The following is a 12626-nucleotide window of genomic DNA, read 5'->3' as shown; positions in this document are numbered from 1 at the left end:
AACTTACCGTTTGCTCTCACATTTCTCCAGTGCACTGTGAGAGGTGAGGAAAGTGCAAATTAATTTACCTAAGCAAATGTTGGCTTTCCTGTGATTGCTAATCCTGTGATTGCTAAAACATCTATTTAACATGTTAGTATTTATTACCATTTTTATTTCAATGCTAATCAACCAGTGATGGTATTTGGGGGTGTAAGGAGAAATCAGTGTATTTTGAATTCTTAAAGCATGTTAAGTATATCAGTGAAAACAGGGCCTCTAGGAAGAAATGCAAATACGAGTTTTTTTGGTTTTGCCTGTTGGCTATTTTTTGTTTGCTTATTAGAGTAAGCAGGAGAAATAAGCCTTATTAGCAGTCTTCTCTGCTGCAGTTTTAAGATGTAGCTTACTGGAGATTTCAGCCTTTTCTCCCAGGTCTTCAGGAAGCTTGTTCAGAAACCCAAGTTGAACTATTTCCATACTACTGTTTGTATACATCAGAAGTATTTTGTTTTTATTTTTATTTACTATTTGCCAAAATGCAAAACTAATTTTGTAAGGAAAACAGGCTGTACTTGATAGTACCCCATAACTTGTGAAGCAGAAGCTGCATATAAATTGCAATAGTGAAGTTGTAGAAGCAAGTAGATTGCAATTGATCTTTGCTACATCTGTATTTCCATGTGTGGGAGAACCATGAAAATTACTGCTGTTTGAAATATTTGAAGAATTAATTTAGAACATATTTTTAAAGTATTCAGTGTAATAATCTGGAATATGAAGCAAACTGAGCAACCTTTTTAATTGTAATAACGTTCTTCATTGGAAGTGAATGAGGGATGATTGAATTTACTTTAAATTTATTTCTGATTATAAAATAAGCTTATTGTATTTTTTAACTCACTGTGCTGTTTACCTTTCGTGTCTATGCTGTCCATGTTTCTTTTTGGATTAGTTTCAGTAGTTTGGCTCTTGGTCATGGTTTTCCCCCCTACGATGTACAATTTCTGTAATAATACTCAGCTTAATGTGGGGGATTCCGGTTAATATGAAATGCTTAATTCACTTTTTATTTTAAAACATAGAAAGAAATGAAGCATTAAGTAATTTTTAAAGCGTGTGTTGTAGCATCTCTTTAGAGCCAGCTCACAAAATGAAATTCCCTTTATAAACAGGATTTATTCTGTTCTTTATCAAAACAGTGTGAAACAAGTTTGCTTATTATCACTAGATTCTTTCTTAAATTTAATCTTGTGTAAGTAAACTGGCAACAATTTCAGTTTAGTCTAGGGCTTGATTACTTCATTTAATAAAAATTTACAGAATGAAAATACTGGTCTGCTTTAGGTGTGTTCAAACTCGAACAGCAGACTGATTACAAAAGTTTTTACCAGTCTGCCTCATATTTTTTGATCATCACACAACGATTGTTTTTTTTGTTTTTAGCAGATAGTGAGAGGCACTGAAGAACAGAAAGGAATCAGATATGCAGTTCCAGCACTGCAGTATCACTAGTGAAGAAAATATAAAACTTAAAAGGCTATGACAGCATGGTTTTAATGGCATGGAATTTTGTAGGAAGTTCTAAATTCCTTCTAACTTAAATGGTGCCAGAAAATATGGAGAAACTTGTAAACAAGTGGGGTGGGGATATTGCTATTTTTCATCTTTTTACTTCAAGAGTTAAAGTGAAGTTTTGAAAAATGTACATTTCGTTACTACTACTTCTAACTATTCTTAATATTATGAAGAAAATTACTACTAGAGTTATTTTTATAAAGTGTAAATTTGAATTTAATTGAATACCATTAAAATCTAATTGGTTAGAAAGGGCATGTTCATGTACAGTTTAGATACTGTAAGAACTTAAAATAGGTGAGACAGAGAAATTCCATGTGGATGATGATCTGATTGCAAGGGATTTCTCATGTCCTTTTCCACCTCATTGTTGAGGTATGGTACCAAAAGTAGGCTGTCTCAGCTCTCCATGAATATACTTGCATCTTCAAGTACAAATCAGTATATTGGAAAAACACAGTTTAGAGAGAGAAGGAAAATGGATTTCAGTATTGTGTTCTGGAACCTTCTTTTGTAAAGAGATGTGTATGCAGCCAAGAAACAGTAATGCTTCCAACAAGTCTGAGAATTATTTAAGAAGCAGCTTTCTTATGGCAATTGAGTAGCAAATCTCATTTTAGTCATGAAAATAAGGCTGCAGTACCTAAGCTTGTTAGTATTACTAGAGCTGAATCAGAACTTTCAGGGGTGCGGTACTTAACAATGTAAACAACATTGCCTGTCTTTTTCCTTAATGCAAGGTTTGATTCAAAGAAGCCTGGTATCAAAGGGATATTTTCACAAAATTTACTGTTTTGGATCAGGCCCTTTTTCATTGCAGATCACGTGGTAAGCACTGCTGCATGAGAGTTTTAGATTTTTCAGGTATTTAACCATCAACTACGTATTCTTAATTGGTAATTAACCACATATAGAAAGCTGTACTCTATATATCCTTTTGGGTATTTCATTTTCATTTGAGTCCTAACAGGAATAAGGCTGGCAGTCAGTCCAGCCTATGTACTGCTGATGGCAGAAACTGATACTGAGATCATTGCATAGAAAAGAACTCTGTGAGGTACATGCCTTGTGTCCTTTTTTATAATACTGGTACAAGATCGTTGCAAAATGAGATGTACTTTTTTTTCACAGCTCTAATTAAAAATCAGCATATGGCCTGTAGCATGAGGCTTAAAAATTTGTGTGGGGGTATCAAAATAACCTGAAACTGAAACAGACTTTTCATCCTATATTTACCATAATGAAGTATACTGATGTTTCACGTAATCTTAGTACAGAAAAGCATTTGGCCACATTAGGAAATAGACAAGTGATTTCTCTAGTTAACTAACTATGGTGGACTTGTGCATTAGGGAAGGTCATATGTAGTAATATGCATATATGGTGAAACTACCAAGTTAGTGCAATTTACTGAGGTGACAATGTTCTGACATTTAAACAAATCTGTGGACTGCATTGAGAATTTAAATGTGACCCATTAGCAACTAATTTAAAGGTTTTATTGTCTGATCTTACATTAGAACTGGGCAAATATAAGTGCTCGGTAAAAGTCAGTGTATTTGTGGAACTGTGGTACTTACACATAAGACACTTGCAAGTTTCAAAGGAGCATCCATAATGTACAGCCAGAGTTCAAAACAGGGAGAACAGAACTCAGTTATCACCAATTTGAACTGGATATTTGTACAGCATTCATTTACAAGGCCCTTTGCCTTCCACATTGATTACTTATGCTTGCTCTAGGCTTTCCAAAATAAAAACTACTGACAGTGTTTAGTCGGATGGAGGACTAGAAAATAGCCAAATAGATTAAAAGTAATTTAAAAGATTAGATGAAATTGAATTGATACGGTAAACTGGAAACAGCTCCCAATTATTATGTTGAATTTTCCTATTTCTCAATTCTTCTCCAAGTCCCAAGCAAACTTTGAAGAAAGTGCATAATCTGGGAATATCAAGAGGAGAAATTTCCCTTAAAAATATGAGAAACTGTATTTTAAGGACATCAGAGAAAATTCAGTGGTTTCTAGCATTTTTCATAGGACTGGTTTTAAAGTACCACCACCAACAACAACAAAAAAAAAACACACCACACCTTAACTACGATCATTTTCTGACCTGTCACATTTTTTTTTTTTTTTTTTTTTTTTTTTTTTTTTCCCCATGAATATAGTACATGCCCATTGAGGACCCCAGTGAGATCTCATTTGGTATCCAGCTTTGAGGAATAACCTCTACATCTTCCATAGTTTTCATTCAATTAAAATATTTTTAAATGCTACTATTATCGATCTGTGGATGAAGATGCACTGTGAAGCTTAATGTCTCCAGTAGAATGAAGGAAATAGGTCCCGTTAGTTCTCCTTAGAGAAGTAAGTGGACCATTAGAGGGCAGCTTAAGACTGGAACTCGAATGTCCTATTAATGTGCTAACACAATGTTTCAGTTCAGGAAAACCAGGAGCCCAGGAAAAGTTAGAGAAGCTTTGCAAACTGTGAACATAGTACTAAACACCAGGAGTATAGGGATTAGGGAGGTGGACAGAAAGGGGAAATGCACCCAAATTTCAGTGGTTTCAGTCTGAACTCAAAGGCAACTTCAGAAGTGTTTAGATTGTTTTTATGTTACTGTCACTGGGATTTTTAGTTCTGCACCCAGTGACCTTTGAGCTCTGCAGGCATTGATTTGCCCAACCCAAATTTCTATTGCTAGGTCAGCATTATAACGCCAGCTTTCACGTGGCTGGTGTATGTGAATGCCTCTTACGCAGTAAGCCCTCCCACAGCAGGTGTGCTGGTTATGCATGCCACCACAGTTCTAGATCCCAGCAGGCTCACTCTGTTCCTGTCATGGTATGCCCAAAGCACTAAACACTGTGGAAGCCAGGGATATGGGAAGCTGCACTGAAGCTGTCAAACTGCTTGACCCACCAGTTGCTCTTCTGATGTCTCCTCACAGTGATACCTGGGGTTCAGGGTCTGAGAATGCGGTGGTGAAAATGTGGAACAGACAGGGCATGGCTGGTCTGGCTCCAGCCTGTGTTCCCAATGACAAGTGGCTTTGAGAGATCAGAGAAGGTGCAGGAGGTACTGTCTGCTCTGCTGTCATAGGTAGTAACCCTGCTTGAAGCCTGTGCTCCTGCTGTGGGTCTGGCAAACTCCGTACTTGTGATATGGATAATCCCTCTGGATAATCCCAATATGAGATCAGGTCCTGCCTGGGAAGGCCAATAGAGAGGGTTCTACTGATTTCATTCAGGGGTTGAATTTCACTTCTAAATAAATATGTATAAAATGTGAAATTACTTGACCAATCAGTTCCTCCTTTGTGTTTCAAACAAGCCTTCCGATCAGATATCAGGCTTTGTGTTATAACAGATACTGGTATGGTAAATGCTCCAAACAGTTCAGGTAAACATGATGAACTACTGTGGGAAAATGCAGCCACATTTCTCTCTAGTGTAAATCCATTCAAAAACTTTTAGATAATACAGAAAACTGAGATTACACTCATCTGATCTTATAAAACCACCACCAAAAAAAAAAAAAAAAAAAAACACAAACAGAACTCTGATGTCATTAACTTCCCATCATTTAGATAGTGAACACAAGTAACAAAGTCACCACTCATGCATTTGAAAAGTGCTGAAAGTTTTATTGATCAAATAAGAGACAAATGAACAGCAAAACAGTCTTTTCTCTGTCACTGTGTGATGTCTGTCAAGAGCAGTACATCCATGAAAATACTATCCAATAAAACTTTCTCTAGTCACAAGAGTGAAGTGCAATGTAGCTACGCTGTTTTCTGGTTTTGTTTTTAGAGCCCTTTTAGTCTTTTTGTAGAATGTCAGTTTTGTGATCTGTGATCGCACTGATACATGCTGGCCTATTTGCATAATGTACAGCAAGATATTTTACATGGTCATTTATTTTTCACCTTCAAAACTGTATCACTTAAATAAAAAATTAACTGTTTTTTACAAACAACAAAAAAAAAAGGAAGATAAAAGATAAACTGAAATAGTATCAGTAAAAGAAGGAGTGCAGGTTATTTTCAGGAAGATGTGATTTTAGCTTTCCTAGGCTCTCTGTTTTCTTTTTACAATGATCATGTCAGTTTTTCACTGATTTTTGATTGATAACCATCTATTTGAGAGATCTGTGAAGTGCACGCATTCATACACTGGCACTGTTCCACATAGACATAGTTATAATTTATGCTTGTTCCATTTTGGCAAGTCAGGGTCACCTCTCTTGTTTGGCTGCTGAACTCCTGGCAGCAACTACACTCATGTTGCATCTGGTTTGCTTCAAGAGAATACCTGCATTTTGCCAGAAAAAGAAGGCATATATTCTCATTAAAAATCAACACCCAGGAGCCCTGTAGTGATTTTTTTTTTTTTTTTTCACACATACCCCCCTCCCTCACCATCCTATGACTGTGATTTTAATAACTTATATTTTCTATAGTAAAACTGTTCTTTAATTGAGTCTGATTCTACTCAATGCAATTGTGAACATGTTAACTGTTGCTATTCTGTGATGAAGTTAACAGAAGCCACGCTATAAATGAAGCTAAAGAGATGCTAAATTATTTTTTTTGGAACTTACACAGAGGAGCCAGGACAAGTCCCTTCACAATAGGCCAGCTCAACAGGTTCAGAAGATTGACAGTCTTCATGTTGGATCACAGTTTTTGTGGTGTAAGCTTTGCAGTTTGTAGCTTCAGAAGAACAGGAAAAAATAAACAGATGCTTCAAGCCTCCAGTTTAGAACTACATGCTTAAACAACTTCACTGTGCATGAGGTCTTATTATTGAGAATATATATACACCATGCAACAGTAGGGGATACTGCGTAATGTGTTTAGGGGTTTCAAGTTATTCTTTGACCTCAGCTATACAGTGTATTTGGAAGATAGTGCTGAGGCTTGAGCATTGGTGGCTTGAGTTGTATTCAATATTAGGCAAACGTTTGCTTTTTCCTTTTGAAGAAACTGAAACAAAGGGTCTTAATAAATAGACTAAGTGAAAACTGGGGGAGTGACGAATCCTTCCTTCCACCTGAATATAGACAGAAGTTGAATATAGCTGTTTATAAGTGGAAAACATAAACACATTATTACTTACGTTTACATATCTTGCAGCAGCCATCAGGAGTAGTCTCTGCTTCATCCTTTGCAGAAGTAAAGAAGGAGGATTTGTGTTAAAGCACATATGTCGATCAGGAGTGTGAATACAAGTTAGTATTACTAATACTGTGAAGACAGCTCCTCTCTGATGAACAAAATGAAACCATGGATATCTTACTGGCTGAGTCCCCACAACAAAAGTCTTGAATCGTTGTAGGCTCACATAAAAATACTAAGCTTCTCTCAATAGTATTGTTACAGCAAGATTAATTTCATTCTGCAACTTTAATGAAAGTGATTTGTTGCATTCTTTCTTGCTTCCCTGCCCCCTTTGAGCTTTTAAGCTGCATTCAGTAGATGAAGAATTGATTAAAACTTACAGGATCACACTCTGCTGGATCAAATTCAGGGCACACTCTTTTAGTTTGGACTGTAACATACTGATCTTCAATTTTTTCACATTTGTAGTAGCTGCAGAGATCAAGTGGCAGAATCTCATCAACCTATCATTTTAAGAGAAAAAAAAATCCATTGAGATCAAGTATAGTATGGTTACTTCAAAAATGGCTAGCTAATTAAGGCCTCACACCTCAATGATTCTGAGATGCATCTGAAGTTCTTTCAAGCGGCAAATAGGAAAAGCCAAATTTTGCAAACTGGCTTGCTTGAAAGCTGAAATCCTAGATTTCCATTTACCATTACCCAGTTAATTGCAAATATCAGGGATTTCTTTTTCCAAGTGAGTCTTCAGAAAACTGTGTAGTTCTCAGAGTAATTTCAATGTTAAATGGATTCTTACTAGGAAGGGACATATTGATTAATTGAGATAAAATTGAATAGAATACTTACACTGAGCACCTGAATAGTGTTGTTACTTAGTTTGATCTTGCAAGCTACTTCAACACACTTCCCACAGCAGTCTCCATCCTCAATCTTATATTCATGACCCTATTCGTACAGAGATGAAAGAGAAAGTATGTTGAGTTGGTAGTGGCTAATTCTAGTCTTACTGTAACTGAGGGCTGATGAGACATCCTAGAGAATCAGAACTCACCAGTGGGCAAGATGTTTCACATTGCACTGGTTCACACTGCACAATATTTTCACTAGTCACTGGATCTTTCTCAGAACTGCAGGTACAATTCTTACATGAATCAATTGCTATGGGCATTCCAGGCTGGAAGAGAGAGGGGATGGGAACATTAAAATCTAAACAGTGTACTTATAGTTTACCGGCAGGGTTGAAAGCATTGTTGTGTACCATTAACGGTTGTTGAAGTGGAAATGAGTTTCTCAATTCTCTTTGAACATAGAATTGTTTGACTTTATGCTTTACAAGAAAACATTAGGAGGAATCTAAACAAAGTGATATAAAAAAGTAACTAATAAAATGCAGGTATGACCAGTTTGTACGACCTCAGCATTTTACCAGCTTTTCAATGCTCCATTTAAGATTTTTTTTCTCATGTAAAACATTTTCAGAGGTTATAAAACAAGTATAACTTACAAATGGAGATTAAAATAATTGGAGATACATAAGCAGTGATACAAATTTACAGGTGGATTTTAGTCTTTTTAAAATGTGTCCCCAAAAGGCTGTGGTGCTGCTGTTTGAATTTTGAAAAAGACTTAGGTACCAATTTCAGCAAAATATTTATGTATCAATTAAAGCAAAAATCCTGGCTTTATTTTTGAAGGTTTTCAGTGCTTATTTCAAATAACAGCTGAGCTCAGGTGATGCATTAGATCTTCTGCAAATATATATATATATATATCTGCAGAATATATATATATATGCAGAATATATATATATATGCAGAATATATATATATATATATATATATATATATATTAATTCCACAACTAGGAGAAAGTTTTTTTTTTTAAAAAAAGTAGGTCACTAAAAATGACACACTCTTGTTTTACACTCCCTCTTGAAGAACTCTTCTGGGACAGTTTTGGTTTTGACATTAGGAAAAAAAAAGCACATTCAGTTTAGGGTTAGAGATGGAATGACATGAATTGGGAAAAGAATTTTCTCAAGGGCTTTTGTGATGGAAAGGGTGTACATTTCAGTTATATTAATAGGGCATTTTAAGTATCATATTCTCACCATATACATTGTGCCATTAATCAAACAGATGTTGGGGATTCGTTCTGAAAAACAACAAAAAATCCAAAGTAAACTTAAGTTGTGAGATTTCCAGAGAAGTCAAGATGTTATCAAGGTTTGTTAAAAATGCAGAGATTATGGAGAACTGGAATTCAAGCCCTGTGTGGATGGATAAACCTCATTTTTATAGTAAAGCTCGATATTAAAATAAAAACCACATCTGTTAATTAGATAGAAGAATTGAGCAGAAATAGCATCAAACTGGAGCTATATGTGAAAAATCCCCTTCTTGCCCTGGGTTTACTTCAAATTAAGGTAGTTTCATGTTTGAACCATCTAAGTCCAGTAGTCTTCAAAGACGCCTTTGTTACTGATACTACTCAGAATAGAGCTTGGATGGAAAATCAAGTGGAAAACTATTTCTTACTGTAGTAATATAGTAACATGGCAGATTCCATTCATAGCTTTCATGGAATTACTTCAAACCTTGTGGTTCCTTTGTTTTGATCTCCCTGCTTCAGACTTAATTTATGGTTATCTTTTGTTTTTGATTAATTTATAAAAAAATATATGTATATAAACATATATTACATTGGATTGTTAAATTTTCATCAGTGTTCTACAATAGCATGTGTAATTATGTTTTTTGTACTTCAGTTAGTGATTGTGATTCTCTTTGTTGCTTCGTGTTACCTACTTTAGCAGTTAAATATAAAGTTGTCTGTTGGCTCATCTGTATGTTCATCTTTGTTTAGCTGTAGTTAAGCCAATATTAATGTGCTTCAGTATTACACTAATAACATAAAATACATTAATAACCTTAATAGCCAGATACAGAGACTTGAGGTACATCAAATACTTGAAGGGTCAGAGTGTTATCCTGCTCTTCCACCCGCTCCAATTCTCAGCAGACTTCATTGAAAATAATGTTTTGTTTTAATATGAACTTCTAATGGATATTTAGCAAAAAATTGATGTGTGTTCACTGAGTGAGAACAATTTAAGGAAGGTTTTGCTGTTACCATGATTTATATAGAACCTGCTTAGATATTAACAGCAGCGTGTTATTTCCCACAGTGTGTAGCTTGGTGTGTGCATATGTATTTTTAATACTTACTGCATTCAAATTCAGGACAACATGGGTCTTTTGATGGTAATACAGGTGAGGAAACAAATCCTATCTCACAAATTGGTGTCTGAGCTGTTTGGCATGGGACTGGCTGACATTGCACAGTAGAAGTGAGTGGGTCACAGACACAGTCCTGGCATTCACTTGTCCATTTCTCTCCAGGCTGAAAATAAATAAATCATTCATTCTTAAGTGCTCTTTCACTCTAATTATTCTGGGTCAACCTGCGTTAGACTCTCAAGATTGGTAAGGGTTTCAGATTAGAAATTTGTTAGCATGATTTCAGGCCTTAAGAGCAGGCAAGCTGAGAACAATCACAGAATTATCTCTTGTCTGTAGAAGGAAGGCCATTCTAACATTTTCATAGCAGGTCTACTTATTGCCATGACACTTGAATCTTTTATTTTAAAAAGTCTCTGCCATGATATCAGTGAGCTTTTCCATCTGCAGGGGATTTAAAAGCCTAATGGTGCCAGTTTTAAGTTCTGTAAGGCCATTTGTAACATGACCACCTTTGTTACTGAAATACATGCAAGATGATTTGAATTGGTAATAGAACACAGACACTGGGCAATTTTTGCAAAGGTCATATATTACTAAAAATAACAGTAACCACCTTTCGTGGAGGACTGACATCAGTACAGTTTCTTTCTGCTGCAGTTGTGAGGGATGTTGCTGTGGTTGGTGAGACAGAAGAAAATACATGTTCTGTGGATGAGGAGGCTTGTGTTGTTGTTTTTGAGGACTCTGAAGTTAAAGGGGTTGTTGGAGGACATGGCCCTTGAAATGGGGCAATTTCACATTCATTGCTGCAAAGTGCATAAAAATTACATCCAGCCTTATCTGTTCTGTTGTATACAACTTCCCCTGTAGAGAAAAGATGAAGGAGAAATTAAAAGACCAATTAAAAGACTTAGGAAAAAAAAAAGTGAAAATATGAAGTAAATAGTGAATATCTATTAAAAGGTCTATGCTTGGATGATTTTGAGTAGTTGTCTGTAATTGAACACACTATTTAGGATTCATATTGCTTATGAAAATTTTTACAACCATAAAGTAAGAAACTCACCAGGAGAGAAAAAATCGCCAAAGACATGACAAAAACATGGAGTTGGTCTGCTTAATGTAACAATTGTACTTGCTTCTGTTGTGAAAGATGTGGTGAGGGAAGAACTGAAGATCGCAGAAGTGCTTGTTATGGGGCTTGACTGTGAGGAACCTGATGTTGATACTGTTAAGCACAAAACATAGTTTAGTTCAAGGCACAGGTTTTGGTTCAAGTAATTCCAACATACTGCAGGGGACTGTTCAGTATTCAGGCAACTAAAGGTAACATTTAGTTGCATTCCACCTACCCCCTTTAGTTAAACTGAGATTGGGGATATCTTACAACTCTACACCAAGTATCATCGAGATTTTGTAAATGTTAAAATATTTGGCTCTAATATTTTCAAAAGTTTCAGAGTCACCACTGTCACAATTGTGAGAAAAATCTCAATAATTTTTTCAGACATGTTCTTCTATGAAGCTATTGTATTTGCGATTGTAATGGTGGGTGTCCTACAAGCAGGAGCACACAGTAAAAGTTTATCATAACCTTATATTCCCTATTACCTGATGCTTGATTCCTCATGTTTCCCCTGACTCAGGGTAAGTATTATCAAACCCACCAGATCAGGTTGGCTATCCAGCCTGGCCTTGAGCACCTCCAGGGATGGGGCATCCACAGTTTATCTGTGCAGCCTGTGCGAGTGCCTCACCACCCTTACAATGAAGAATTTCGTCCTAATGTCTAATTTAAATCTACCCTCTTTTAGTTTAAAACTATTCCCCCTTGTCCTAGCATTATCTACCTGAGTGAAGAGTCATTCTCCATCCTTTTTATAAGACCCTCTTTAAGTACTCAAAGGCCATGATGAGGTCTCCCCAGAGACTTCTCTTCTCCAGGCTGAACATCCCCAGCTCTCTGAGCATCTCTTTACAGGAGAGGTACCCCAGCCCTCTGATCATCTTTGTGGCCCTCCTCTGAACTCACTCTAAGAGGTCCTATCTTTCTTGTGCTGGGGGCCCCAAACCTGGATGCAATATTCCAGGCTGGGCCTCATGAGGGCAGAGTACAGGGGAACAATCATCTTCCTCGATCTGCTGGACTCGACTCAAACACAAACTGATGGCTAATGGCGAGCCTTTTGACCACCAGAACCCCAAGTCCCTCTCTGAAATCTGCTCTCAATGAGTTCGTTCCCAGTCAGTAAACCCATCTGGGATAGACACAACCCAGAAGCAGCACCTTGAACTTGGTGATAATGATAGCAATGCTCTTATAACACTGTAAGTGCTTCCAAAAATAAGAGAGATTGACAGTAACATACCTGGGCTACCAGTGGTGGTAAAACTAGTCGGAAAAATAGAGGTGGTGGTACTTTGACTGGTAGAAGACACAGAAGTTGGAAGAATAACTGTAGTGCCTGTACTCCATGGAATCGTTGTGTTGGGGAGGGTAGAGGCAGTAGTGCCTGATGCTGGAGTCTGGGTGGCCACAGTGGATGTTTCGAACAGAATGGATGTTGTGGAGGATGTTGGTGTGGTGATGATAGTGGTTGTGGGCTGTGTCACAGGGGTGGAAACCTTGGCAGTGCTGGCACTGCTGGGGGCTGTGAATGTGGTTGTGCTCTGTGCCGGAGAGGTGGAGGCCTT

General features: G+C 36.8%; 1 protein-coding gene across 1 annotated transcript in view; it reads right to left on the bottom strand.

Annotated features, from left to right (window-relative positions):
• Positions 1 to 5186: 5186 nt before the first annotated feature.
• The window catches only part of LOC118167781 (mucin-5AC-like), a 34146-nt gene continuing 26706 nt past the window's right edge, over positions 5187 to 12626 (bottom strand). The window contains exons 32-42 of the mRNA XM_035327572.1: positions 12302 to 12536; positions 10999 to 11160; positions 10546 to 10796; positions 9918 to 10092; positions 8801 to 8844; positions 7742 to 7864; positions 7537 to 7635; positions 7068 to 7190; positions 6686 to 6731; positions 6168 to 6279; positions 5187 to 5878 (exon numbers count right to left, since the gene is read on the bottom strand). Of these exons, the coding sequence (XP_035183463.1) occupies positions 5665 to 5878; positions 6168 to 6279; positions 6686 to 6731; positions 7068 to 7190; positions 7537 to 7635; positions 7742 to 7864; positions 8801 to 8844; positions 9918 to 10092; positions 10546 to 10796; positions 10999 to 11160; positions 12302 to 12536 (1584 nt within the window). The 3' untranslated portion in view covers positions 5187 to 5664. The remainder of the gene's footprint in view (positions 5879 to 6167; positions 6280 to 6685; positions 6732 to 7067; positions 7191 to 7536; positions 7636 to 7741; positions 7865 to 8800; positions 8845 to 9917; positions 10093 to 10545; positions 10797 to 10998; positions 11161 to 12301; positions 12537 to 12626) is intronic.

This window comes from Oxyura jamaicensis, chromosome 5 (genome assembly GCF_011077185.1).
Source record: "Oxyura jamaicensis isolate SHBP4307 breed ruddy duck chromosome 5, BPBGC_Ojam_1.0, whole genome shotgun sequence".
Lineage (NCBI taxonomy): Eukaryota > Metazoa > Chordata > Aves > Anseriformes > Anatidae > Oxyura > Oxyura jamaicensis.
Note: the sequence above shows the minus strand (reverse complement) of the source record. Positions and strands in the feature narration are given on the sequence as shown.